Below are 27,316 nucleotides of genomic sequence, written 5' to 3' on the forward strand. Positions count from 1 at the left end.
TCCCAGGGAAGGCAGATCCGGGTTCACTGTGGAGGGCAGCTTCGTGTCCCCCAGGATTAGGCAGCAGACGGAGCCCACAGCATGGCTGGCGCTGCCTCAGGACTCAGGGTACAAGGCCAGGCTGACCACAGAGAAGGTGCTTGGGATACACGCCAGGTGCCCAGCACTCACTCCAGCCCCTCACCCTAGAGGGACTCGAGTAGGTTGAAGATATGAAAATCTCCCTGGGAAGCTGCTCACCGACTAGCTCGGTGAAAATGGATTTTGGGCCGGGTGCCGTGGCTCACACCTGTAATCCCAGCACTTTGGGAGGCCAAGGTGGGTGGATCACAAGGTCAGGAGTTCGAGACCAGCCTGGCCAACACGGTGAAACCCCACCTCTACTAAAAATACAAAAATTAGCCGGGCGTGGTGGCGTACACCTGTAGTCCCAGCTACCCCGGAGGCTGAGGCAGGAGAATTGCTTGAACCTGGGAGGCAGAGGCTGCAGTGAGCTGAGATCGTGCCACTGCACTCCAGCCTGGGCGACAGAGTGAGACTCCTAAAAATAATAATAATAAATTGTTTCCCATATTCAGTATTTTCTGCACTATAACCAACATGATCTTTCCAAAATGCTGCGTGGATGACTGTGCCTTGTTCCTTCTTGCCTAACTCTCATCCAGTTCTTCCAGCTTATTGACTGACATGTCATTTCCTCTCTGAAGTTTTTCCTGCACAGACCCCTTTCCCCGGAAGTGTGGCCTGGTAACCATGCACGCTGTGTTTCCATCGCACCCCAGGCTTACCTTGTCATAGGAGTTCCACACTCTAGGGCAGTTGCTGATGTTCTTACCTGAAGCCCTCGTTGGGTGGTAAGCTCTAGACAGCAGGAGCATGATTTATACTGTCATATTGGGTTGTGTGCTTAGCAGGTGCGTGTGTGTGGCTGTGATTCAGGGGATGCCGTGGGGGTGAGCTGAGGTTTGAAATCCAGCCGTGAAAGTACGTGAGATGCAGCCGTGCACAGATGGGTGTCGCTGCCTTAGAAGCTGACCTAGGAAGAGCCAGTGACGGACCTGAGCAGGGAGCAAGAAGCGACAAACCATAGCCTGTGGCCCATAACTGCCCCCACTCCTTGCTTTTATAAATAAAGTTCAATATAACAAAAGTGAGGCTTCCTTACCTTGGTAGAGTTGAGTAGTTGCTACCCTAAAGCCTGCACAGCCCAGAATATTTATTACCTGACCCTTTACCAAAGAGTTGGCCATGCCTCCCGAGGCATATAAAGGAGAGAATGGTGGAAAGTTAACTGTGAGGGGTAGGCGGAGCCATAGCAAATACCTAGGAAGACATAGGGCAGAAAACGTGCAAGATGTCTACGCTGGAAACTATGAGAAATCATTGAGAGAAATTAAAGGGCCAGATCTGTGCATCTGAAACGTCTGCGCATCTGAAACGTCAGCGCATCAGGCTCCCTGGAGGCTGTGTCCACAGACCGACAGGCCCAGTGCCTGAGGGTTCCTAATGCAGCAGATCTGGGATTGGACCCAAGAATGTTTCCGACAAGTTCACAGATGCTGCTGCTGGTCCAAAGACCACACGCTGAGAACCACACATCTAAATAAATGAAGCCATGTGCCATATTCATGGATCAAGAAAAGATTGCAAAGACATCAGTTCTCTCCAATTTGAGAAACTTCTCTGCAAATCCCAATTAAAGTCACAACAGGGGTATGTGTGTGTTTATGTGAATATGGAAAGTGACAAGCTGATACTAAAATTTTTATGTAAATAAAAAAGGACTAAGAAAGCTGAACAGACTTAAAGAAGGAAGACTTTAAGAACTCCAACAAAACTGAAGGACTTTGCCAGATATCAAGACTTATTATAGACTGGGCACAGTGGCTCATGCCTACAATAACACCACTTTGGGAAGCTGAGGCCAAAGGATCACCTGAGCCCAGAAGTTCAAGACCAGCCTGGGCAATAGAGCAAGACTTTGTCTCTACAAAAAATATATATATATTAGCTGGGCATGGCAGTGTTTGCCTGTAGTTCCAGCTACTGGGGAGGCTGAGGTGGGAGGATCACTTGAGCTGGGGAGACCGAGGCTGCAGTGAGCCGTGACCGTGCCACTGCACTGTAGCCTGGGCAACGGAGCAAAACGTGGTCTCCAAAAAATCAACGGAAGGCATATGTGAAACATAAATATTTCATTATGTATATGCAAATATTTCAAAATGTGAAAAAATCCAGAACACTTCTTATCCCAAGCATTTTAGAGGAGGAGTACTCACCTGTATCATGGAGAAAAAAAAGTTCAACATCGTTAGTCTTCATGGAAATGACATTGAAAATCACAGCAAAATATGACTGCATTTCTCTCCTTCGGGGCGCTAGAGCAACCAGCCCTGCTGAAAGCAAGTGTCAGTCAGTACAACCACTTCGGAAAGCTGTGTCCGCCTACCCAAGCAGACACACGTCTTCAGACCCAGCGACTGTGTGTAGGTTTATACCCAACAGGTGCGCATTGCTTATCCTCCCTAGCAATGTTCTGCCTGCCTACCTACAGTGTTCGGCCTGCCTGCCGTGCCTAGGTATCTCTCCTTTTCCTGAGCCATCCTGCTCTCAGGATTAAGCTAATGAGACCAGGCTAGCTTGAGAAATTTGCATGTGTTCTTGTGTTTTCATCCCCAAAACAACAGTATACTATGCCTTCAACTACAGCCTCTGAAATCGTATAGACCACAGGCTCTGTATGGGCCTGGGAGTTAGATGCTTTGGGTAGGTGGGCATTTGAATATCTCGCAGATCACAGTGTGGAAAGCATCAGTCTACACCACATGGGTCAGCTCTTAATCATTTTTGATAAGACAAAAAAATACATTAGTAGGGCACAGGCGTGCACCTGTAGTCCCGGCTACTCAGGAGGCTGAGGCAGGAGAATCGCTTGAGCCCTGGGGACAGAGGTTGCAGTAAGTCAAGATCGCGCCACTGCACTCAACAACCTGGCAACAGGAGTGAAACCATCCCCCTACAAAAACAAAACAAAACAAAATACACCACAGAAGCAAGGTCCACGTTCATAGTATTATAGAGTCAAATAGTCTATAAGGTTTATAAAAGCATCAGTCCACATGTACCACCTCCATTTCATACTCACGGGAGGTAACAACTCTTAACTCTACCTATTTGTTATTTAACTCCACTATTGACATACTGCTGTATATCCTTTCAGGTTTTTTTTTCCGTGTGTATTAAGTATGCATAATTTCAATCTGAGACAACTCGGTTATGGTATAGGTGTGTATATTGCTGTACATAGATGATAATGCTTTCTCTCACATTAGTTTTTCTGTGGTTGATCGCAGTTTCAGTTTTCTTTGCTTGCGTGGTTTCCTGTGTCGCCCTCAGGCTTGCTGTGAACTGGACTACTTGCTGAGCACACAGATGGCTTCCCAGGGAGCCACCATTATTCTGGGATTCCCTGCGGCTTTCTCATGTGGATGCTCCTGTTACCTGGCTCTGTGACTTCTGTCTGGGTTTACTCCGTGTTGAGAGGAACAGCTACCCTTCCTGACTACCCTGCAGTGGCTTCCTCAGAAAGGCTGGCATGGGAGATCAGATTATAGACCTTGCATGCTTTTTTTTTTTTTTTTTTTTGAGGAGGAGTCTCGCTGTGTTGCCCAGGCTGGAGTGCAGTGGCACAATCTCGGCTCACTGCATGCTCCACCTCCCGGGTTCAGGCCATTCTCCTGTCTCAGCCTCCCAAGTAGCTGGGACTACAGGTGCCTGCCACCACGCCTGACTAATTTTTTTTTGTATTTTTAGTAGAGATGGGGTTTCACCATGTTGGCCAGGCTGGTTTCGATCTCCTGACCTCGTGATCCACCCGCCTCGGCCTCCCAAAGTGCTGGGATTACAGGCGTGAACCACCACGCCTGGCCTGACCTTGCGTGTCTTAAAGACACCTTTATTCTTCTGTAGTTCTAATTAATTAGTAGTTCTAATTAACAATGGGATTATGTATAGGATTCTAGTTGAGAATTTAGCTGGGTTTTAGCCCTCATTGTCTCCCAGCTTCTGGTGTTGCTGCTGAGAAGTCTGTTGCAGTTTTCTGTTTCCTGATCTTTGTTTAAATTGTTTGGAAGTTATTTCAAACTTGAAGTTGTGAGAATAGTACAGAGAACTCCCACATACCCTTTAATTAGATTCACCAATTTTTTAATTTTTTCTACATTTTAACATGCGCTCTCTCCACACACACACACTTTTTTTCTGAACCATTTGAATGTACTTGCTACATAATGCTCCCCTTAATACTGAAGTACATTTTAAAAACAAGGATATTCTCTTACATAACTTACACAGGGAGTTATCAAATTCTGATTCCTGATCTTTTTTTTTTTTTTTCTTTCTTTTTCTTTTTTTGAGACAGAGTCTTGCTCTGTCACCCAGGCTGGAGTACACTGGTACGATCTTGGCTCACTGCAACCTCTGCCTCCCGGGTTCTAGTGATTCTCCTGCCTCAGCCTCCTGAGTAGCTGGGATTACGGGTGCATGCCACCATGCCCAGCTACTTTTTGTATTTTTAGTAGAGACAGGGTTTCACCATGTTGGCCAGCCTGGTCTTGAACTCCTGAGCTCGAGTGATCCACCCACCTCAGCCTCCCACAGTGCGGGGATTACAGGTGTGAGCCACCGTACCTGGCCTCTGATTTCTGATCTTCTGTATGTGACCTGCTTTTTCACTCTGGGAAGCTTTCTGGATCTTTTCTTGACTTTCAATATTCTGAAATGTCACAATGATGCATACCTCAGCGTGGGTCTGTTTGATTTTACTCATTAGTTTGTACACTAAGGACCCCGTTCAATTTGGAAACTCATGTACTCCTGTTTACGGGTATTTCCCTGAATTATTTTGTTTATTTTATAATTTCTTCCTCTCATTTTCTCTGATTTCTCTTTCTGGAACTCTCATTATTCACATAGTGGCCCTCCCAGATCTATCCTTTGATTTTCTTACCCTTTCTTTTCATAGTTTTCTGATTTCACAACTTTACCTTTTAGGCTTTTATTTAGTTGTTCATTGTTCTCTGCTGTTAGTATTGTTTTTTAAATTTTTAACAGTCTTCTTTTGTCCTGTAAAGAAAACATCATGCTGTGTATGGATTCAGTATCCCCTCTTACCTGACAACTGATGACGATAGCCTTTTTGAAGTTTTCCATCCCTCCACATAGTTCGTTTCCTGTAAGTTGCTTTTTTGTCCTTTGGTTTTGATAGCTCTTTCACGGTCACGGTTTTCCTCAGATGCTCGGTGGTTATTAGATATCTGCACATACTCCAGAGTAGGACAGTCAGAAACTGCTGCGCAATTCTACACGGGGATTCGTTGACTGTAGTCTTTACCTGTGGATTGACCTTGCTGGGGAACCCTTGGGATCAGCCGTTTTTGGCTCTTGGATTCCTCAGGTTCCCCAGAGATGCTGTGCACAGTCCCCCGTCTGGAGGGCCGTCACCTGGCTGCACCCACGGCCCACACTGTTAACACGGCGTTGCACCGTCAGCTTTGCTCCATGGCCCCACTGCAGGGTTCCTCTGTCACCTTTTTCGAGAGTAAGTGGCTAGGTTTGTGCCAGGATGAGCTCGCTGCTTCTGAAAGAGACTTTCAAACAGTTGGGCTGTCTTCGCCATCACCTTGCCCACACTTCCCGAGCTGCTCAGCACCTCCAGGACCGGAGCTTCTGGGCAGTTCTGTGGGCACAGCAGCTGGGTCACTGGCTTTCCTGGGCCTTCTCAGTCAGTTTCCACCTGTCCTGCCCTCCACCTGCCCTGCTTTTGGCTCCTGAATTCTTCAGATTCCCCAAAGATGACGCGTGCTCCACCATCTCTCTTCCTGTTATTTTGTCGTTGTGATTTGTGCCTTAAAAAAAAAAAAATCCCTTTGTTTTAGTAAGGTTTCTGGTGAGAAAGGAGATAAATATGCGAGTTCAGTCCACCATCTTTAAGCAGAGGTTTCCCGTGATGATGGAAAAGCAAGTGTGTGGGATGGCAGTAGGCTGACAACAGCTGTCCAGTGTGCCCCGAACGGCTGCTTTTTGTCATTGACTTGCTAGGAACCGCAAGGCGAAGGCCTGTTCTAAGAGCTTTGAGGCGTTGTTATTCGCTCTGCCTTTCGGAGCGCGTTCTCTTCCGTCTGGGCGATGGAGAGGCACACGCGGGCACTGTGTGGCAGGGGTACCCCGCATGGCAGGGCATTCTCAGGACACAGTGAGTTCCGCCCTGGGCTACGGACCGATTCCAACTTTGCTTCGGCTTTTGTCTCTTTAGTGAAGCCACTGTTTGTTTTCTCTCTTCTGTTCCCAATCCCCAAACCTGTACTCTAGGATGATGAGAGCCTGAAGTACCTCACCCATGAGGAAAAGGACGTCCTCCTGTTTTTTGAGGAGACAATTGACTCCCTGGACGAGGACTTTGAGGAGCCAGTGCTGTGTGATGGGGGAGTGTGCTGCCTCTGCTCCCCGTCTCTGGAGGACAGCACCTCCAGTCCCTCCGAGCCAGAAGATGTCATCGACTTAGTGCAGCCAGCACCTGGCGCCGGGGAAGCCAAGGGCCTCCCAGAGGAGACGCAGGCAGCAGGTGAGGGGGAAGCACAGGCCAGCCCTGGAACATGGTTTGCTGGTGTCTGTGAGACCCAGAGATACTTCTTCTGTGTTCCCCTGTGCTTGCCAGTAGAAGCTGTTGAGTCTTACCAGATTCTTATAGGGGAAAAGAATCCTCGGCAGTTTCGTTGTCCAGCAAAGGGAAATGCCAGAAGGACTAGAATAAAGAATGGAATGGACTGGGCACATAAGCGGAGAGTACTTTTTTTATATACACAATGCATACACACGCACAGAAAGAAGGAAAACTGGAAATGGCTTCCAGGTAATTATTCGATGTTACAGGCTGGGCACCGTGGATCACTTGAGGCCAGGAATTCAAGGCCAGCCGGCCAACACGGTGAAACCTCATCTCTACTAAAAATACAAAAGTCAGCTGGGCGTGGTGGCGCATGCCTGTAGTCCCAGCTGGTCCCGAGGCTGAGGCACGAGAATCGCTTGAACCAGGAAGCAGAGGTTGCAGTGAGCCGAGACTGTGCCACTGCACTCCAGCCTGGGTGGCAGAGCAAGACCCTGTCTCAAAAACAGAAAGACAATCTAATACCACTGCTGACATGGCAGGAGGTGGCGCTTGGTAATGCGAGCCATGGATAGTGGCTGTAAATACAAATGAAGCTTCGCTGGCTCACTGCTCACATCCTGCTGTGCGCCCCAGTTCCTAACAGGCCACAGACCAGTACCAGGGGTGTTGGGGATCCCTGAGCTGCAGGGAAATGGGCAGAGAAAAATATCTTCCAGTTTTTTCCCCTGATTGGAAAGGATACTGGAAACAAATGTGGCCAAGGGGTTAACGTTGGAAGGGATGAGGAAAAAATTATTTTTGCTCTGGTAAGGATAAAATACTGTCATTTGTCTTAAGCCACTAGAAATAAATTGTGTGCACATGTGTACCCATATGTCTTTTAAGCAAGGCTATGTATTACTCAGAACTTCATATACTACAGTTATGGATTCCATGTAAATATGGAGCTTGGTTTGCAGCCATCTCTTCAAAGAAGAGAAGTAATGTACTGTACATTTTTACTGTATAAAATGTGAGATCACATAGTCATGCCAAGGAAAACACTCTTTGAAAAATCAGCTACACCTATCCATCAGTTCACTAACATTATATTTTCATAACAATTTTTCTTTCGTTTTTGTGAGACAGGAACTTGCTCTGTCACCCAGGCTGGAGTGCAGTGGCACAGTCCTGGCTCTCCGCACCCTCCAACTCCTGGGTTCAGATGATCCTCCCACCTCAGCCTCCCAAGTAGCTGGCACTACAAGTGTGTGCCACCATGCCTGGCTAATTTTTTTTATAGTGATGGGGTCTCACTATCCAGCCCAGGCTGGTCTCGAACTCTTGGGCTCAAGTGATCCTCCCACCGCAGACTCCCAGATCGCTGGGATTACAGGTGTGCGCCACCCCACCTGGCATATTCATAACAATTGTAAGTGCCCACAGAGTATACATTGTGAGACTGTGAAGATATAAACATAACAAGTTATGAATTTCAGGGTGTTTTCTTTTTTTGTTTTGTGTTTTTCCTGAGACAGTGTCTCACTGTGTTGCTCAGGCTGGAGTACAGTGGTGCCCTCTCAGCTCACTGCAGCCTCCACCTCCCAGGTTCAAGTGATTCTCCTGCCTCAGCCTCCAGAGTAGCTGGGACTATAGGCACACACCACCACACCCCGCTAATTGTTGTACTTTTAGTAGAGACAGGGTTTCACCATGTTGGCCAGGATGATCTTGAACTTCTGGCCTCAAGTGATCCACCTGCCTCGGCCTCCCAAAGTGCTGGGATTACAGGTGTGAGCCACTGCACCCAGCCCAGTGTTGTATTGAGGGGTGTGTAAGTACAGCAGTGCCAGGTGATCTGTGATTGACACATGCTATGGAAGGACTCAGAGGCAGGCCTGCTAAGTTCTCTGTCATAGAGGAAAGTGACACAGCTACATGTCCTTCATCCAGAAAGACCTGCTGCTGTCGGTGTGTGCCACACACTTTCTAGCCTCAGTTTCCCCTTAGTAAACTCCCCTGATGAGTTGGTCACTACTTGCGTCCTGTCCTAGCCTCAGGGGCTGGAGCCTCAGCAGCCCGCATGGAGGGGATGTCTCCTAGGTGCCGACTGTCTGACTTGCAGGGCTATCGTGATTTGTCCCTTCTCAAAGTGAGGTCATGCGCATGACATACCACCTTGGGCTTCCCTAGTCCCAGGAACAGGGAGAGAGGAGTTGACTCACAGGCAGCACCGGGGAAGTTGGTGTCAGGTCCAGGTTGAGGCTCTTTTCAGTTCAGCGAGAGGGAACTTCATGCATTTACTTTCACGTGGGCTGGTGGCTCACAGACTCCTCCGTCGTCTTCCAGGGCCTGCACCTGCCGGGAAGGAGCACAGGAAACAAGATGCTGAGACTCCTCCACCTCTGGATCCCCCAGCTCCCGAGACCCTTCCTCCTGCGCCACCGCCCGTGCCCAGCACCCCCGACCCCCCCAAGAGGGAGCTGCGTGCCCCTTCCCCGCCAGCGGAGCACCCCAGACTCCTGCGCTCCGTTCCCACGCCCCTCGTTATTGCGCAGAAGATTTCCGAGAGGTTGGCGGGAAACGAAGCCCTCTCGCCCACATCCCCATCCAGGGAGGGCCGGCCCGAGGAGTGGAGGACACCGGCCGCCTGGGGGCCCCGCAGCAGAGACCCCGGCCCGGGGCCCAGTCGCCCGGCGCAGCCCAAGGCCCCCCGCTTCCCCAGCAACATCATCGTCACCAACGGCGCGGCCCGGGAGCCCCACAGGACCCTGTCCAGGGCGGCCGTCAGCGTGCAGGAGCGCAGGGCGCAGGTGCTGGCCACCATCCACGGCCACGCCGGCGCCTTCCCCACGGCAGGGGATGTGGGCGAGGGGGCCTCGGGGGGCGGCTCCTCCCCGACGCAGGTGGCACGTGGCCAGGGCCTGCCTGGCCCCGCTGAGAGTCTCCAGGCAGGGGGTCAGGCTCCGCGGGGCCCGGCGCTGGCCAACGGCTTCCCGAGTGCGCACGAGGCCCTGAAGAGCACACACAGCGCCTTCGCGCCCACCGGGAAGTCCCTCTGCTTCCGCCCCGGCCCGGCCCTGCCCAGCGCGCGGGCCCGCCAGAGCTTCCCCGGGCCGCGGCAGCCCGACGGTGCCCAGGACTGGCGCCTCGCAGACTCCCTGCCCCGGCCTCAGGGCATCACCGTGCAGTTCGCAGGCCGCGGCTCCTCGGAGGAGGCGCGCAGGGAGGCGCTGCGGAAGCTGGGGCTGCTCAGGGAGAGCTCGTGAGGGCCGCGCGGGCTCCGGTCCACCCTGAAGAGAGGGTGAGAGAGTCGCTGCACGCAGGAGCTGTTTGGCCTAAAACGGAAGTGGCAGGGGACCCCTTGCCCTCTGCGGCGCATCAGAGTCTAGAGGTGCCAGGCTGGGGCCTCCGGGCTGAGCCCGCACCAGCGGCTCCAGCCACCGGAACAGAGGACTCTTCCCTGAAAGAATCCGGCCGGGGGCTTGTCTCCCTTTTCCCAAGAACTGAGAACCCAAGAACCTTAGACCCATGGGAGTCCGTGATGTGTAAATGCCATCTTTTGGGGGCTGGGAGGAGCAGGACTGGTCTGATTATCATTCTTTAGTCTCATCTACCCTTTTCTCAAAGTACATGACATGAAAGTCAGTTCAGATCCCTTCCACTCAGGATTCTCCCCGCCTTTTCTAAGAAAATACAAATAAAAAAAAAATGCTTGTTACATTTGTAATGTCTTAATAGACTCGCTTTTGTTTTCGAAGGGTGAGGCATCGTGGCACTTTGCTTTTGTTTCTTGACGTAATTTAGTTTGCCCAGTTTTTTTTTTTTTTTTTTTTTTTTTACTGAAAACTGCAATGAAACCTTTAGAGTTTTGGGAGTGAAACAGAACGGGAATTTTGAGAAAGCAAGTCTCATCAGACTCTGCGGTCTGGGACATGTTTGCCTGAGCCTGTGTTTGTGTGTATATGTTTTTACATATGTGTCAACATATACATGCATAGGTATCCTGTGTGTCCACATGCATCATTATTAAATAGAAACTTCTGAACACCCTCCTAAGTCACTACAGGATGCCAGCGCTTCCTATTCTTGGGCAGACAGAGCCACCTCAGCATCCTGACGGATGATACAAGAAATTGTTACTTCCTAGTATGGAAGTGTCTTAAGGGCACGTCTCCATGATATTTTGGTGAACCCAAAGTGCTTTTTCCTTAACAAAGTGTTCCTCTGTTCCCAATTAAAGTAATATTCCCTGTTTCCAAGTAAGCAAGACTGTTCACTAAAGATGGAACTTTTTAGAAAACTAATCTCCTTTATCACCTAATTTTAGTTTTGCATATTCTGAGGTCAACAGAAGGAAGCAAAAGATTCTTAAAGATCCACGCGACTAGGCCGGGCGCGGTGGCTCAAGCCTGTAATCCCAGCACTTTGGGAGGCCGAGACGGGCGGATCACGAGGTCAGGAGATCGAGACCATCCTGGCTAACACGGTGAAACCCCGTCTCTACTAAAAATACAAAAAACTAGCCGGGCGAGGTGGCGGGCGCCTGTAGTCCCAGCTACTCCGGAGGCTGAGGCAGGAGAATGGCGTAAACCCGGGAGGCGGAGCTTGCAGTGAGCTGAGATCTGGCCACTGCACTCCAGCCTGGGCGACAGAGCGAGACTCCGTCTCAATAAAAAAAAAAAAAAAAAAAAAAAGATCCACGCGACTGTCATGTTCCACAAGCAAGATATCAGAATTAATAGGGAAAAACCAGTGAAGAAGGTTAGCAGGAAAAGAACCGGTTTCCTCTCAGACTATGTCTTACACGCTGAGTTATGCCACAAGTGTTATTATCAAAACTATTTAAGGCTGGAGTCTTAGACCTCTAAAAATAGACGGGACAGGCTGCCCTGAGCAGTCACACCCTTGTGTTTTTATGTCTCCGCCAGCACCGTAACAGAGCCTGTTTCTTTCCCATTGAGTATCACTTAAATTCAGATTTAAATGTGCTGTGGAGGGCATTTTTCATAGTATTCCATTTGCCTTGTAAATTACATAAAGTGCATGATTATAATTTTTTCCTTAGAAATGCAATATTAGTCTCATCCAGCTCTTATTCTCATGAATAATAACCTCATAGATTCTTGATGATCTTAATTTAAATAGGTGCTTTAATTTTACAACTTTCAAAAGAAGTTACTATAAATTTTACTCCTTTTAATGCTGGATTGGTTTAAAGGATTTATAAGGGCTGTGTTTCCTCTTTACAAAGCAAGATGCCATACAGTGTTCAATAACAGAAGGCCCTGATACAACCGGCATTTTAAATACTCTACGGATGAGGACGGTGTATTTTTCACTGACCCCATGATTTCACTGTGAGTAGGGTGAACTGGACTGCATATTAGTTTATTCGTTGCCATAATCACATTTTTGAAAAATAAATTTAAGAGTTTTTTCTTAAGCTTGTGTTTGCATTGCATGCTATATTCTCAATTACTTTTCTTTTAAATGGTTATACCCTTTCCTTCTATTTATTCATAATTTCTTCTGTTTGTTCATGGTTACACTGACTGTCACTCTAGTCATTTCTTGTGTCTAAAACCCTACTAATTAAAGCCGTATGTTTTATACAAAGTTCAAATTGTAGCTGCTGCTAAACTAACCCGTAGGTGTACTTATGTTGGCAAACCCAGTTTGTGGAGAGGCATTACTTTCCTTGCTGTAATTATATGATGTCATTTCTTAAAGGTCAAATGGTTCACGGTAATTTGAAGGACCAAACATATCTCAAAGCAAAATCGTAATGGAAAGATGAATCCTAAATGCCCCACTTTTTCCCCCAAGTGATGCTTGTAAATCATTCTCTGCTTTTACAAAACTCTTTATCTTAATGCTTAAATCCGAAAAAAAAATATCCTTTTCTTTTCTTTTTGAGACGGTCTTGTCTCCCTTTTCCCAAGAACTGGGAGAGAGAATAACCTTCGCCCAGGCTGGAATGCAGTGGCGTGATCTCGGCTCACTGCAACTTCCGCCTCCCGAGTAGCTGGGATTAAAGGAACGCGCCATCATGCTGGGCTAATTTTTGTATTTTTAGTAGAGATGGGGTTTCACTATGTTGGCCAGGCTGGTCTCAAACCCCTGACCTCATGTGATCCGCCCGCCTCGGCCTCCCAAAGTGCTGGGATTACAGGCGTGAGCCACTGCCCCAGCCATATCCTTTGCTTTCCAAAAGCTGTGTGCAAATGACCAAACCAGAGTCCCGTGAGCGGATGGCAACACCAAACACAGGATCACAGCACCTGCTGCAGTCCTCTCCTCCTCCTCCCCCCCTTTCTGATACTTGGTTCCTAGCACGCATACCCAACTTCACGAGATTGGCAGAAATGCTGATCTTTGCGTCTCCCCTGCCCTCATTCTCCTATAAGGCTGGCTGAGGAGAGAAGGGACAGGAAAGACAGAGACACCGATCCTGGGATGCTTTCATCAAGAATTCGGAGGACGACTTCTCCACGTGTTTAATGATAGAGCCCTCGGCTTCATGCATTTTGACCAAACTCACAGGCATCTGAGGGCGGCCCCAGGCACGGGGCTCACAGCCTACGCTGCCTGCCTGCTCTTCGGCCCCTCCTGGGCTGTACAAGCTGTCTTCTGAATTTAGGATCCCTCACTCAAAATTCCTGGTGCAGAGTTCCACTGTAGGATGCCCATTTGGAACCAGCTATTGTAAAGAGCTGAGCAGAGGTGATGAGCAAGGCCTTATGGAAACCTTAAGACTGACTGTTTTATTTAAAAAACAAAAAATCGGAAATATATTCTCTTGGCCGGTGGCTCATGCCAGAACTTTAGGAGGTCAAGGTGGGGGGATCGATTGAGCCCAGGAGTTCGAGACCAGCCTGGGCTATATAGTGAGTCCCTATCTCTACAAAAAAAAAAAAGAAATAGCCCGGCCGGGTGGCATGCACCTGTAGTACGTCACTCAGGAGGCAGAGGTGGCAGTATCGCTTGAGTCTGGGAGGTTAAGGTTGCAGTTAGCCGAGATCTTGCCACCGCACTCCAACCCGGGCAACAGAGCGAGACCTTTTCTCAAACAAAGAAAAAAGAAATGGATTCTCTTTAAATTTCCACACCTCTGGCTGTGAGGATTCTGACTTGTCAGAGGATTTGGTGTTTTTTTATAACATACAATAGGTAATCTAAGGAAATCAGTATTTAATGGCTAATACAGAGGAATGAAAGAGAAAGATAAAATATGACAACAGTCTCCTTATCGGGAAACTCCGAAGTGCCCTGCTGTCTTCCCGATGGCGACTTCCCTCAGGAAGGCACTGTTTCTCTGCGTGTCTTTCTCGCCGTGACGTGGCGAGATTAACAAACTTGTTTGTTAACTAAACTGCTTCCTGGGGTTCTTAAACTTCTGCCATCAAAGAATGGTGAACTCTGAGTGAGCAGTCGCCTTGTTTTTCTGTTCTTCTCATCATGCCTATGGTCCCTGCCAGGGCTGCTGGTGGGAGGAGGAAGGGGAGGAGTTGGGAGTGCTCACCTGGAGAGGTTTGTGTTTTCACTGAAACGACAAGTCACCAAACAGGTTTTGTGTCTTCTCTTCACAAGGCTTTTCTCCCCTGCTTTTAAGTAGGGGGAACAAGTCCCATCTCCTTTTCTAATCTGCTAGTTGGACGAGCCCTGCTTTCAAATAGCTGAGGAAAGAAGACAGAGCTGCAAGCCGCTCTGGGAAATCACGTGCTCTGTCATTGAATGTGAAGCGGAGGCGTGGCTGGGAACCCAACTCCACGTGGTCTACCTCCCCCAGGCCTCTGGGGCTTCTCCCTCACTGCTAGAATCACCACTTTCTCTCGGCATGAAAGCCTTGTGGGGGGATCCAGACATCCACAGAAGAAAAGGCCCAGGGGACCCTCCCACCCCGCGCTTTTCACCATGGCAACAGTCCGCGCTGGAGTTTGACAGATGAAGGCTTTCTGAAAGGCCTCTTCCAAACAAGATAGCAGAACTCAGCCCTCTGCATTCCACATTCACAGTACTTATGAAATGCCCATCACTCAGCAAAGCAGGCTTCGTGCTTCCTCCTGGGTATTGTCCTTGGGGGAGGGGGGAAGCGAACACCCAGGAGCCTGAAAGGGTGTCCTCCAGGCCTGCTTCTTATATAGACTGTAGGAGCTTCCTATGCAACCACCAGCTAAGAAGGGGCTGCATGGTGACTCCCAGTAATGACCTGAACAGCCTCAAAACGGCAAACTCCAGCCTAGGGGAGAAGCACCCAAAACACCCTGCAGAGTGCAGCGGGGTCACTGTGCCCCAGCATTGCCTGGACCCCACTGCAATCCCCAGATCTGAGTGCGGGGTCCACAGCCAGACCCCTCTGTCCTGGGCACAGGAGGATCTGGAGCAAGGCGGGGTCGGGCCGGGTCCCCTCCTGCTTCACTGCTTGGGTTTCATACAGGTTTTCCTGGCTCCTGAGGCTGCTTTAAAGCCCTGGTCACCCTGTTCCTCACTGACCCTTGCTTCTGAGGTTTGGGAGCACCTGGAAGTGCAACCCGCTGTAGACATGCTCAAAGCCCCAGGCCTCTCTGCTGCGGGCTGGGCAGATGGCAGGAACCCCAGGCCAGCATGCGAACCCCACCCCCACGTCCCCTGCTGCAGTCAGAGCAGTCGCTATGACCAGCCCACCCAGCCCCAGATAAGAATTCACATTTGCAAGCGGAGGCTGCTGGAACTCAGTGGTTGATAAACAGGTCACCCTTCATAAACTTTAACCTCAGAGTGTTTGTACATGAAGCAACGCTGCCAACAGTAGTGACCTAAATTCTGGAAATGCCTTTCAGGGGTGGGGCTGAATGAACAAGGGAGCTGCATGCCGGGCCTGCACAGCCTGTGCACATGACTCAAGGACAGCTCCCATTCAGGCCCAGGCCCCTTTGACTGCGGGGCCGGTGCGTTTCCCCCCATGAACTGCCTGAGTGTGAGGATGGCAGCAAGGGACCTGCCCTTATTTCTGAAGATGCCCTGGCCCTCTGTAGCTCTTATGCAATGGCCCAAGTCCTCATCCAACCCATCTCCCTGACAGATTATGGAGCCAGCAATGCCACCTGGCCACCTTCAGTTTCCAACTGGTTCTCGGACTCTACAAGTTTCCTGGTCCTTGAAATCAGACAGACTGTATCCCTTTTACGTGACTATTCACTTGGCGTCTGGCGTTCTGAATTTGGGGAAAATAACCTCTGCTTGGGAAGACGGTTTTCAAAGAGTAAGAAGGCCTGGCCGTGCCCAGATGTCGGAGCAGCTGCGGTGCCCCATCTCCTGCGGCCGCCTTCCCAACTCAGGGCTGAGGGGCTCACATGACCGTGACTTCCCTAATTCATCACCATGTGACTGTGAAGCTTTCTGTGAGGCTCTTCATTCGTCAGTCCAATCTTTTTTCTTTTCTTTTTTTTTTTTTTTTTTTTGAGATGGAGTTTCGCTCTGCCGCGCAGGCTGTAGCACAGTGGCGCCATCTCAGCTCACTGCAACCTCTGCCTCCCGGGTTCAAGCAATTCTGCCTCAGCCTCCCTAGTAGCTGGGACTCCAGGTGCCCGTCACCACGCCCAGCTAATTTTTGTATTTTTAGTAGAGACGGGGTTTCACTATGTTGGCCAGGCTTGTCTCGAACTCCTGACCTCAGGTGATTCACCCGCCTCGGCCTCCCAAAGTGCTGGGATTATAGGTGTAAGCCACTGTGCCTGGCCCTTCAGTCTAATCTTAAAAGCCACAAGAACTGAATTTAAACGTCTATCATGTAAAACGGTTGACGGCAGCAGGGAGGTACCAGATATGAGAGTCTCAGGCATTCATTCACGCATTCAGCCAATCTTTGTGTCCCTGCCATATGCCGACACTGTGTGGTGCTAGATGGTGGCTCCTTTCTCCCTGCGGCCACCTGACAGGTGGGGCTGGCCCAGCAGCTTCCACATGGAACAGGGAGGCTTCGCTTCTCTCCTCGGGGGCCTCTGGGGGCTGCCGCAGGTGCCCTGCCCTGGCAGCCAGGCTGCACCCTCCAGTGTGTCCTGCCCTCTTGCTTCCCTTCTTTCCTTGCCACCCACAGAATCACTTCCTCAACAAACTTGGCCGCCTTCTCCCCATGACTCCTCCTGATCTTTAGATAGGCTTCAGGGCATAGTAATAGGGACGGGGCCACTTAGAGGGGTGACAAGAAAAGGCAACTGAAGGCTGGGCCAGTTGAGGGCAGGCTTGGCAGGAAAAGGGAGCGGGGGCAAAGGGCAGCTTCCAAGAGGAAAGGGAGGTGGATGGTGAGTCTGGGCCTGAGAAGAGCCCCCAAGACAGCGGATAGGGGGGTCCTTGAATCTGGTGCCTATGACCTCGGCCTTGGGGACCCAGCTCCAGGCAGGTCCTTTGGTGGCCTGTCTCCCTTCCCCCACTTAGGAGCTGGTTCTAGAACCTAGAATCACCTGTAGGAGTTTCCAGCGCCCTGACGTGCAGGACTGCTATACACAACACGGCTACACAAGCTCCTGGGGTTGCCCGATCCGCTCCTTGGCAGGCCTTTGAAGCCGTGGTTGTTGCTAGAAAGGCAAGGAGGCTTCCATGGAAAGTCCAGGGGCCTGGCTCCAACCCAGCATCTGGGCAGCACTGCGCCGCCCAGGCCTGCCTCCGCCTCCGCCTCCACCCCGGGCCCAGCACAGGGCACAGCAGGCACCAGGTGGTGTTTCGCCTTACACGTTTCCAGCTGCAGCTCCATCGTGACACACGTACCGTACAAACTGTTGGCCCCTCCTGCCCTGTCACAAATGATCACAATTCTGCCAATATTTCTCAGTGGCACTGCTGACATTTTTGTCTGTTTTATTGGGTGTGCCGGCTCTCAAGGAACTGAGGTCTCCTTGCCTTGGGAGGCCCCACAATTTGTCTGGTAACCTTGCTATCATTTCGATTATCTTTTGTAAATTTATCTAGGAATAACTACTTTCAGTGCCAGTTTAGGCCAGGTTTTTGTTTTGTTTTGTTTTTGTTATTGTTTTTGAGATGGAGTCTTGCTCTGTCGCCCAGGCTGGAGTGCAGTGGCGCAATCTCGGCTCACTGCAAGCTCCACCTCCCGGGTCACGCCATTCTCCTGCCTCCGTCTCCCGAGTAGCTGGGACTAACAGGTGCCTGGCACCATGCCTGGCTAATTTTTGTATTTTTAGTAGAGACAGGGTTTCACCTTGTTAGACAGGATGGTCTCGATCTCCTGACCTCTTGATCCGCCCGCCTTGGCCTCCCAAAGTGCTAGGATTACAGGTGTGAGCCACCGCGCCGGCTAGGCCAGGTTTTTAAAATCACTCAAGTTTTCCTTTTGAACCAGATTTTTGTTTTTTTCTTAGCTGTCATCCACCTCATACAGTTTTGATTCCAAGGGACTGCTTGCTGTTTCTAAAAACCAGATCCTCCAAAATGTACCAGATTTCAAAGGTACATTTTGCTGTAAGTATACCCTGCTGGATTTTCTTTTTTTTTTTTTTTGAGGCGGAGTCTTGCTCTGTCACCCAGGCTGGAGTGCAGTGGCCGGATCTCAGCTCACTGCAAGCTCCGCCTCCCGGGTTCACGCCATTCTCCTGCCTCAGCCTCTGAAGTAGCTGGGACTACAGGCGCCCGCCACCTCGCCCGGCTAGTTTTTTGTATTTTTTAGTAGAGACGGGGTTTCACCAGGTTAGCCAGGATGGTCTCGATCTCCTGACCTCGTGATCCGCCCGTCTCGGCCTCCCAAAGTGCTGGGATTACAGGCGTGAGCCACCGCGCCCGGCCCCCTGCTGGATTTTCAATTCCACATCGCAGCCTGCAGCTTCCAGAGGAGCCCAGAGCCAGTGGAAAGTACGGAGCACACTGACCCAGGACGTACAGACAGCTGGGAGGTTCTAAAGGCTGAGGGGCCGTCATGCCAGATCATTCTGAGTGGCCACAGAGAGGACAGGTGGAGAGATTTCGACTCAGTCCAGGGAACTGTAGAGCACTCAGACTGCCTGGGATGGAAAGAGCCGTTCATAAGAACATGGTCTCCCCTCCCCATGGCGCGCAGAGGCAGGGCCAGGGCTGGGGGGAGAGACTGTCCTCAAGGACGGGCCTCAGCAACACCAGTGTCAGGTGCTTGGCGTGTGCCTGGCTCACACCCTCCTCATCCCCGTCATCACCGCAGGGAATTCCTACATGGCCCTGGGAACTCGGGAGCAAGACCAGATGCAGGAGTGAAAGCCCACAGGCCCGGCAGCCCCAGCGAGGGACAACCAACCAGCCCCAGCCAGGCACAACCAACCAGCCCCAGCCAGGGACAAAACCAGCCCCAGCCAGGCACAACCCACCAGCCCCAGCCAGGCACAACCCACCAGCCCCAGCCAGGGACAAAACCAGCCCCAGCCAGGGACAACCAACCAGCCCCAGCCAGGGACAACCAACCAGCCCCAGCCAGGGACAACCAACCAGCCCCAGCCAGGGACAAAACCAGCCCCAGCCAGGGACAACCAACCAGCCCCAGCCAGGGACAAAACCAGCCCCAGCCAGGCACAACCCACCAGCCCCAGCCAGGGACAACCAACCAGCCCCGACCAGGGAGAACCCACCAGCTCCAACGAGAGACAACCACCCAGCTCCTACCAGGGACAACCAGCCCCTACCACGGACAGGCAGCCCCAACCAGGCACAAGCAGCCCCGGCCACTCTGCATCCTGGGTCCCTCCCTGATAGTCAGTGGGGACTTCAGCAGAGCAGCCAGTTTTACATTTAAATGTTCACCACCCCCTGAGAAACAGAGCTTTCCCACTTTCTCCAAATACGTGTCCAGAGTTGATTTTCCTTCCCCGGGGCGGGGCAGGCCTGGCTTCCTGCTCAGAGACAACACGGGAGGAAGCTGCTCACCCCAGCGCAGGGTTTTCCACCTTCCCTTCCTTGCCCGTGGAAATATGGAGCTCTTCTTGGAGCCGGCCCCTCCCTGCTCTCCCTCCCAGCCTCCTTCTGATGAGACAGCACTGAACCCGGACTAGCCTGGCCCAGTCCAGGGACACTGGAAACTATGAGGCCCAGAGTCCCACGGCCACCTGGGCTGACACAGAGGGGGCGATTGTGTGAACTGCAGGGCCACAGGCCCCAGCCTGGCCATCACGCACAGCACTCTCAGGCCAAGGCTGCCCCGACCTCCCGCTGGGGCCTGTACGGAGGTGGGATGACTGAGGCCCAAGTCCCAACTGCCGAGGACAGGAGGCCCGCCCAGGAAGGAACGCCACCTGCCCCTCCTCTGCCTTCTAGGTAGGGGCCTGGGGCCCTGCCCACGAGCTGCTCCGCCTCCGCCCATCCTGCCAAGCCCGTGCTCCTTGCGGAACGGAAAGGCGACCCGCCACCCTGCCTCCCAGACATGGCCTCCTCCAGCCTTTCTCCGGAGAGCCTCCGCCAATTCCCCACAGCTTCCCCTGGCCGGGCCCCACAGCTCTCCTAGAACTCCGACGGCACCGGAAACTGTTCCTGTACCAGCCGGTGCCACTAGGAGAGGGCAGCGTCCAACAGGAAGACCTGGGCCCGAGACACAACGCCGACTCTCCCCTGCTGTGTGCACTGAAGTTACCCAGGAGAGGGAGGCTGAAGACTAAACGATGAGGTCATGGATGTGCAGGACTCGTGAAAACTGCCAGCCTAGGACAGTCTAGGGCAGGGCTTCTGAGTGCAGGCCCCTGACGGCAGAGCACGCACCGGGGAATCTGTGAGACACACACATGATCACACTTGCCTCACGCCTGATGGATCAGAAACTCTGGGATGGGCCCCAGGGAGGTGGGATCTCAGCGTACTGGGCTGGCAAACAGAACCCAGCACGCTGCCCCGAGGAGCACAGTAGGAGATGCACGCTCAGGCGCAGCACAGGCATGGGGCTGTGACCTCCTGGAGGTGGGGCCCCACGGTGCTAATCTCTGCACCCCCAGTACCTAGCAGGGTATCTGGCACACAGTAGGTGTTTAATAGGTAGCTTTTAAAGTGAATCACTGTGTGAACACTGATAAACAGGAGTGGCTCAGAAGCATCACCGTGAGCCTATGTCACAATTTAGGAAGCAGAGAGTCCAGCTCGGATAAGAGAATAGACCCAGGCCACTTTCTTGGCCCCGAGCATGACCGCCAATGACCGAGGCAGCTTCAACCCGACAGAGCCAGGCCACACCTCCTGCACCCCCGTACATGACCTCCAGGTGTCCCTCGAGTAGCTCACAAGGCCACACCTGGCTGTGGCCAGCTATTCCTCGATTCGTCCTTCTAGCGTGTGGCACCTGTTATGCGTATGGGTGTCTGTGGCCATCCTGAGGATACGGTGGGGAGCAGGACAGACACAGCCCCACACTCCACAGGCTCGCAGTCCAGGGCAGGGCAGAGGACAGACAAGCGATCAAGCTACTTGCAAGAAGGTGTGGCAGCACTGTGACAGGGGACACATGGGGCTGGGAGACTGAGTACAGGGCAGTAGTCGGGGAAGGCTGGAAGGACGCCAAGGGGAATATTCTAGGCAGAGGGCACAGCCTGTGCAGAGCCCTAGCGCCAGTCAGGAGTCAGAGGTGTGAGGAAGGCAGTGGGTGGGGCTGGGGGGGGGTGCTCCCATGTGGCGCTGTCAGTCTCCACAGTCCCTGGATACAGCACTGTGGCATGAGCGGGGGCACCCTGCCCACATAGGCCTTGCAGTCTAGCAGTCATTCAACAAACACTCAGGCACCATCCTAGACGCTAGGGATACAGTCTAACAAAAGCGAAACACGAAGCGAGACTCTTCTCCTCCGGAGCTCGCAAACTCTCGTGGTAAAGACAGAAAGCCAAGCCAAGCATGGTGTTTCAGGGTCAAGCAGAAGTCATGGATGGAATCCCTGCCCCGGAGAGACTGGGTGGGGCCAAGGAAGTTGAAGACCAGTGTCATCACCAGGTAATCAGGAGTTAGGAATGTGCCAGCTCACCCGTGTCACGGTGCTGATCTGGCCTCTGTAACTTCAACCTGATGGTTTCAGCCTCCCCGTTTGCAATCAATGGGAAGGTAGCCAGGCTTTCAGGAGAGGAAGGAACAAGGCAGAGAAGACTATGTGATATTATGCTTATTATACTGTACCATCATGCTGTACCACGAATATTATGCATATTGTACTGATCCACGACATTATACTGGACATGTATGAGACTTATAATTATGCTACACACATTACCCTATACTAGGCTACACCATATGTACTGTACTACAGTAAACAGCCTAATGCCCGACTCGTAATCCACATTTAAATGTTCGTGCAACTACGCTGAGGTTCTTTTTCAGCTGAGAATAAGGAGCCGTTTGTCCTGCTTGGCATTTGGGGCCCGAGTGTGTCACGTCCAAAGCTGGTTTTCCATCTGCCCAAGTACCAGATCTGGTCTAGATAAGCCAAAGGAAGTGGTAAATGACAAGGCCAGGGAGGTTGCTTGTGGGTGAAACCTCACCGAGGCTAAGGCTAATGACACTTAATGGGAGCCTGAATCCCAGACATCAGCCGCCCCGGCTGATACTCTAATGACAGGCTGTGTGGTGAGTGTGCCTCCTGGGTTGGCTGCCATTGGAGGCGTCACCATGCGTGGGTCCCAACCAGGTATTGTCTCAAATAGGGCTTAGAACAAAACCCACCTCAGATTCACACTTTATTCTGTATTTCCAAAAAAGTGTTCAGGAGGGAAGAAATGGGCAGAGGTAGGAGGTAGAGTGACAATGAAGATGGGCTCTGGGCTGGGCCTGCCACTTCACAGAAGGCACAGCCTGGCCCAAGTCACCTCTATGGCTGGGCTTCAGCATCCTCATCAGATTAGTCAGGATGCGTGAGGCTACGCAGTGGCTTAACAAAATAAGCTTATTTTACTCACACTTTGTGGGCCAGGCATCCCTTTTCTACCCTGTAGCTACACTAGTAGGAACATGTGGCCTCTGACGCTCCCAGAGGCTGCAGGGAAGGAGAGCGATCTGGAGGGTCTCATGGATTCACTGGAGGGCAGGCTGAGGCTGACTGGCATCCTCCTTCCACGTATCACTCACCACATGGCCACACCCACTGCAGAGGGACCAGGAAATGCAGCCACCTCTCCAGGAAGCAGCAATGCCATGGGGAGAGCATGATCCAGTCCTCGCCCACTCAACTGTTCAACCCCTTTATTCACTCAGTTTGGGGAAGGCACCTAGTATGTGCCAGGCATCATGTTAAGTGCTGGAGCCACAAAGATCACTCTGTCCTCAAGAAGTTCAGTAAGTGAGACACACGAAGAGGTGTCGCATCAGAGTTCTGGACAGGTTTCTGTGGGGGCAGCAGAGAGGCACCGACCCAGCCCAGGCACAGGAGGTGGGCAGCGGTGTGCTGGTAACTGTTCAGCAACTGGCTCTCTGAAGAAACATGTATGTGTGCATGTTTACTTATAAATTTATAAATTCTAATGATACAAAGGACACAGAGCACACAACTTGCAAATAATGTTAGAATATTCCATTTCACATAACAGACTGATGCTCAGTTTTTATTGATTTTTTGCCAAACATATTCAGCCATGATTTGACAGAGTTGCATCTTACTCTGCTCTTTCCCCAACAAATGTCCTTAAATCCAGTAAGTGAACAGGTGGTAAACCATTTCTCCCCTTCGTGTTAATTATTTGTATTAAACCGAAGCCTCTTTTTGGCTTTGGCAGCATGTATTTCTGAACTTGTCAATGACACGAGCGGCTTCTTTGCTGAATCACAGAATAATTTCCAAATGCGAGAAAAATATTTCCTCCGCTTTTTGTGTTATTCACAATGGAATGGTTACAGGTACAATGCACCGTTAAGTTTAATCTGTATTACTAGCATCACTGCAAAGAATAATCAACAGAACCATAAATCAAGCCTTGATTTATAGCCTTTGCCAATTGCAATGGTGCAAATATTCCCACCATGGCCCATTTCCAGCTACCAATCTGACGATGTCGAGCTCAGAGTCAGTAAGAGACATGCATGAGCAAACCGTCACATGGTGGTCTCCCTCCATACAGACATAGTGGACATAAATAACATCAAAAGTATAGAAAATAGTGACATGGGCCAGGCATGGTGGCTCACGCCTATAATCCCAGCACTTTGGGAAGCCAAGGTGGGCAGATCACTTGAGGTCAGGAGTTTAAGACCAGCCTGTCCAACATGGTGAAACCCCATCTCTGCCAAAAATACATAAAAATTAGCCGGGTGTGGTGGCGCACACCTATAATCCCAGCTACTCAGGAAGCTGAGGTAGAATTGTTTGAACCCAGGACGTGGAGGCTGCAGCGAGCCGAGATTACATCATTGCACTCCAGCCTGGGCAACAGAGACTGCATTCAAAAAAAAAAAGAAAAAAAAAGAAAAAGTGGTATGATTAGGAAGTGATGAATTTAGAGTACTTATTACCTTTGTCTTATGTGATTGTACGTTTGCCTAATTTTAAAATGATGGCTGTGTTTAACACCTGGCTCATAAAATTCCTGAAATTGTACCCATCAGTCTGGCCAGCCTGGACAAGCCAGCTCCAGCAGTCAGGGAAGACAGGGCCCGGCCTACGCTGACTGACGGGATGCCTTGGAGTTAGTGATTCTGGAATGAAAAGGCAGGCCAGTGCAGAGCCAGCAGCCAGGGCTAAGCTGAAGGGCAAAATGTCCCGGGCTTGAACAGGGTTGAACAGGGTGACCACACAGCCTACCACAGACTGGCCTGGGCAGTCCTGGTGATGCTTGGTGTCCCCCAGCCCATTTTAGTTTCAAAAGCACCTGTTTAGTGTGGACATTACATACTTTCCTTGTGACACTTGCAGAGCCATAGCCCTGTGGGTCCCTAGACTGGCTAAAGAACTGGGGTGGGCAGGGCTGGTGAGCAGAGGCCAGGCTGGGAGGGCAGGGGTGAGTGCAGATGGAGGAGGCCAGGCTGGGAGGGCAGGGGTGAGTGCAGATGGAGGAGGCCAGGCTGGGAGGGCAGGGGTGAGTGCAGATGGAGGAGGCCAGGCTGGGAGGGCAGGGGTGGGTAGAGATGGAGGAGGCCAGGCTGGGAGGGCAGGGGTGAGTGCAGATGGAGGAGGCCAGGCTGGGAGGGCAGGGGTGAGTGCAGATGGAGGAGGACAGGCTGGGAGGGCAGGGGTGAGTGGAGATGGAGGAGGCCAGGCTGGGAGGGCAGGGGTGAGTACAGATGGAGGAGGCCAGGCTGGGAGGGCAGGGGTGAGTGCAGATGGAGGAGGCCAGGCTGGGAGGGCAGGGGTGAGTGCAGATGGAGGAGGTCAGGCTGGGAGGGCAGGGGTGGGTGGAGATGGAGGAGGCCAGGCTGGGAGGGCAGGGGTGAGTGCAGATGGAGGAGGCCAGGCTGGGAGGGCAGGGGTGGGTGGAGATGGAGGAGGCCAGACTGGGAGGGCAGGGGTGGGGGGAGATAGAAGAGGCTGAGCTGAGAGGGCAGGAGTGGGTGCAGATGGAGGAGGCCAGGCTGGGAGGGCAGGGGTGGGTGGAGATGGAGGAGGCCGGGCTGGGAGGGCAGGAGTGGGTGGAGATGGAGGAGGCCAGGCTGGGAGGGCAGGGGTGAGTGCAGATGGAGGAGGCCAGGCTGGGAGGGCAGGGGTGGGTGGAGATGGAGGAGGCCAGACTGGGAGGGCAGGGGTGGGGGGAGATAGAAGAGGCTGACCTGAGATGGCAGGAGTGGGTGGAGATGGAGGAGGCCGGGCTGGGAGGGCAGGGGTGGGGGGAGATGGAGGAAGCCAAGGGAAGGAAAAGGTGGTAACAAGTATGGCAGGCACTTTCTGGGAAGCTGGAATAAGGGAAGGCACTGGGAGCCATCCACTGGTGCCAGGGAGAATTCCATTACAAGGAGCAGCTGAACTCAGCCGTCTCCAGTGCCAGGGGCTGGGTGGGAGAATCCAGGAGAACAAGGGTGTCCCCCGTCCCTGATAAACTAGGGTGTCTGTCATTCATTGTTGGCCTCACAAAGCTGGCGAGGGAACAAGAAAAAATATGCACGCTAAGTTCAAGCGCGTCGCACCTAGCTTTCCAACACATGGGAGGAGATGGCAGGATGGGGTCAGAATCCCCTACCCGTGGGAGGCCTGGGGCTCCTAGGTCTCAGCTGGAGCGCCCCAGGTTAAGCATCCCCTCAGAGACTGGCAAAGGGGGTGGGGTTGTTCCAACAGCCAGTTCCCGTCACTCTCTCCCCCAACCAGCAGCCTCCCAAATGCCCAAATCCCGAATCTCTCCTGGCCTCCTTTTCCCCCCACTGGGGACAGAGCATAGCTGGCCTGTCTCCTGGAGGACAGAGCCAGGACCAGGCCAGCAGGCCCTTCCTCCGCTGCCAACGTGCAAACACACCCATGTGTGGTGTCCAAAGCCAAGCCACTCTGTGGCAAACCAGCCAAAGACAGAAGATCCCCAAACCCAAATGTTCTGAAATCTTTTCCAGGCTTTCAAACCTTGGCTCAACAAGGCAAAGGAGCTAGGGAACAGTCTTTGGCCTTGAAAGATGAGAAGGTCGAGAGCTCTCCAGGATGCAGGGTAGTTGCCTTGGATGACAGCACGTTTTTTTTTTTTTTTTTGAGACGGAGTCTCGCTCTGTCGCCCAGGCTGGAGTGCAGTGGCCGGATCTCAGCTCACTGCAAACTCCGCCTCCCAGGTTTATGCCATTCTCCTGCCTCAGCCTCCCGTGTAGCTGGGACTACAGGCACCTGCCACCTCGCCCAGCTAGTTTTTTGTATTTTTTAGGAGACGGGGTTTCACCGGGTTAGCCAGGATGGTCTTGATCTCCTGACCTCGTGATCCACCCGTCTCAGCCTCCCAAAGTGCTGGGATTACAGGCTTGAGCCACCGCGCCCGGCCTGATGACAGCATTTTATAAAGAGAGAAACAGAATACAGCTAAGTGCTGCTCTGAAGACCCTCTCTTTGAATATCAGTATCAGGTTATTTCATCTTCACATTGAGCCTGTGGAGTAGGTTCTACTGCAGGAAACTGAGGCACGGAGCAGGTGGGTAACTTCCAGATCCCATAGCTGATGAATGTCAGAGCTGCGACATGGACCCAGGCTGCCCCCTCTCAGCTGCGACGCTGAGCCGACCCCTGCACAAGGGCCTTGTTCTCGGTCCTTTCCTGCCACTGTGGGAACTTGAAGCCTGGAAGTTACACTGTATGTGACATCAGAGCCACAGCCGGCCCAGGTCACAGGGCATACAGCTTAGATGCTTTGAGAGACACTTCTTAAGGTAAAGACTATAAAACTGTGATGTGAAGAGCTCAGGCTTCAAAGCAGCCCAAGCCAGCCAGGGAGGCTGAGCTGGAGGCTTCTTTAGCCTCATGGTAGATGGGCCCTGCCCCAGAGGACGTCCCCGATGATCTACGCCAGGGCTTCCTGGAGCCCTCTCTCCTCCAGGCAAGAGAAGCCATGTCCCGAAAGCCCCGCAGGAAGGGTCTGAAGACAAATTCACAAGTAGCCCGGCCTCTTGTCACGCACCACTGAGGCTGACTCCCGGGTGGGGCCCAGATGCCGAGTGATTCAGGGGAGGCCCTGGCAGCCCGCCTGCCCTCAGACGCTTGAGTAACCAGGGCAAGATGTGGAAAACCCCCGACCAGACCCGAAACCAACGAGAGTGTTAAAGTTTAACCCACCCAGGGTCAGGAACACGGCCTGAAGCCAAAGCAG

At 52.0% G+C, this 27,316-nt stretch overlaps 1 protein-coding gene across 1 annotated transcript in view; it reads left to right on the plus strand.

Annotated features, from left to right (window-relative positions):
• Positions 1-10,478, plus strand: part of PROSER2 (proline and serine rich 2) — a 43,661-nt gene extending 33,183 nt beyond the window's left edge. The window contains exons 3-4 of the mRNA XM_008002257.3: positions 6,370-6,622; positions 8,996-10,478. Of these exons, the coding sequence (XP_008000448.3) occupies positions 6,370-6,622; positions 8,996-9,915 (1,173 nt within the window). The 3' untranslated portion in view covers positions 9,916-10,478. The remainder of the gene's footprint in view (positions 1-6,369; positions 6,623-8,995) is intronic.
• Positions 10,479-27,316: the final 16,838 nt, after the last annotated feature.

The sequence above is a fragment of the Chlorocebus sabaeus genome, chromosome 9 (genome assembly GCF_047675955.1).
Source record: "Chlorocebus sabaeus isolate Y175 chromosome 9, mChlSab1.0.hap1, whole genome shotgun sequence".
NCBI lineage: Eukaryota > Metazoa > Chordata > Mammalia > Primates > Cercopithecidae > Chlorocebus > Chlorocebus sabaeus.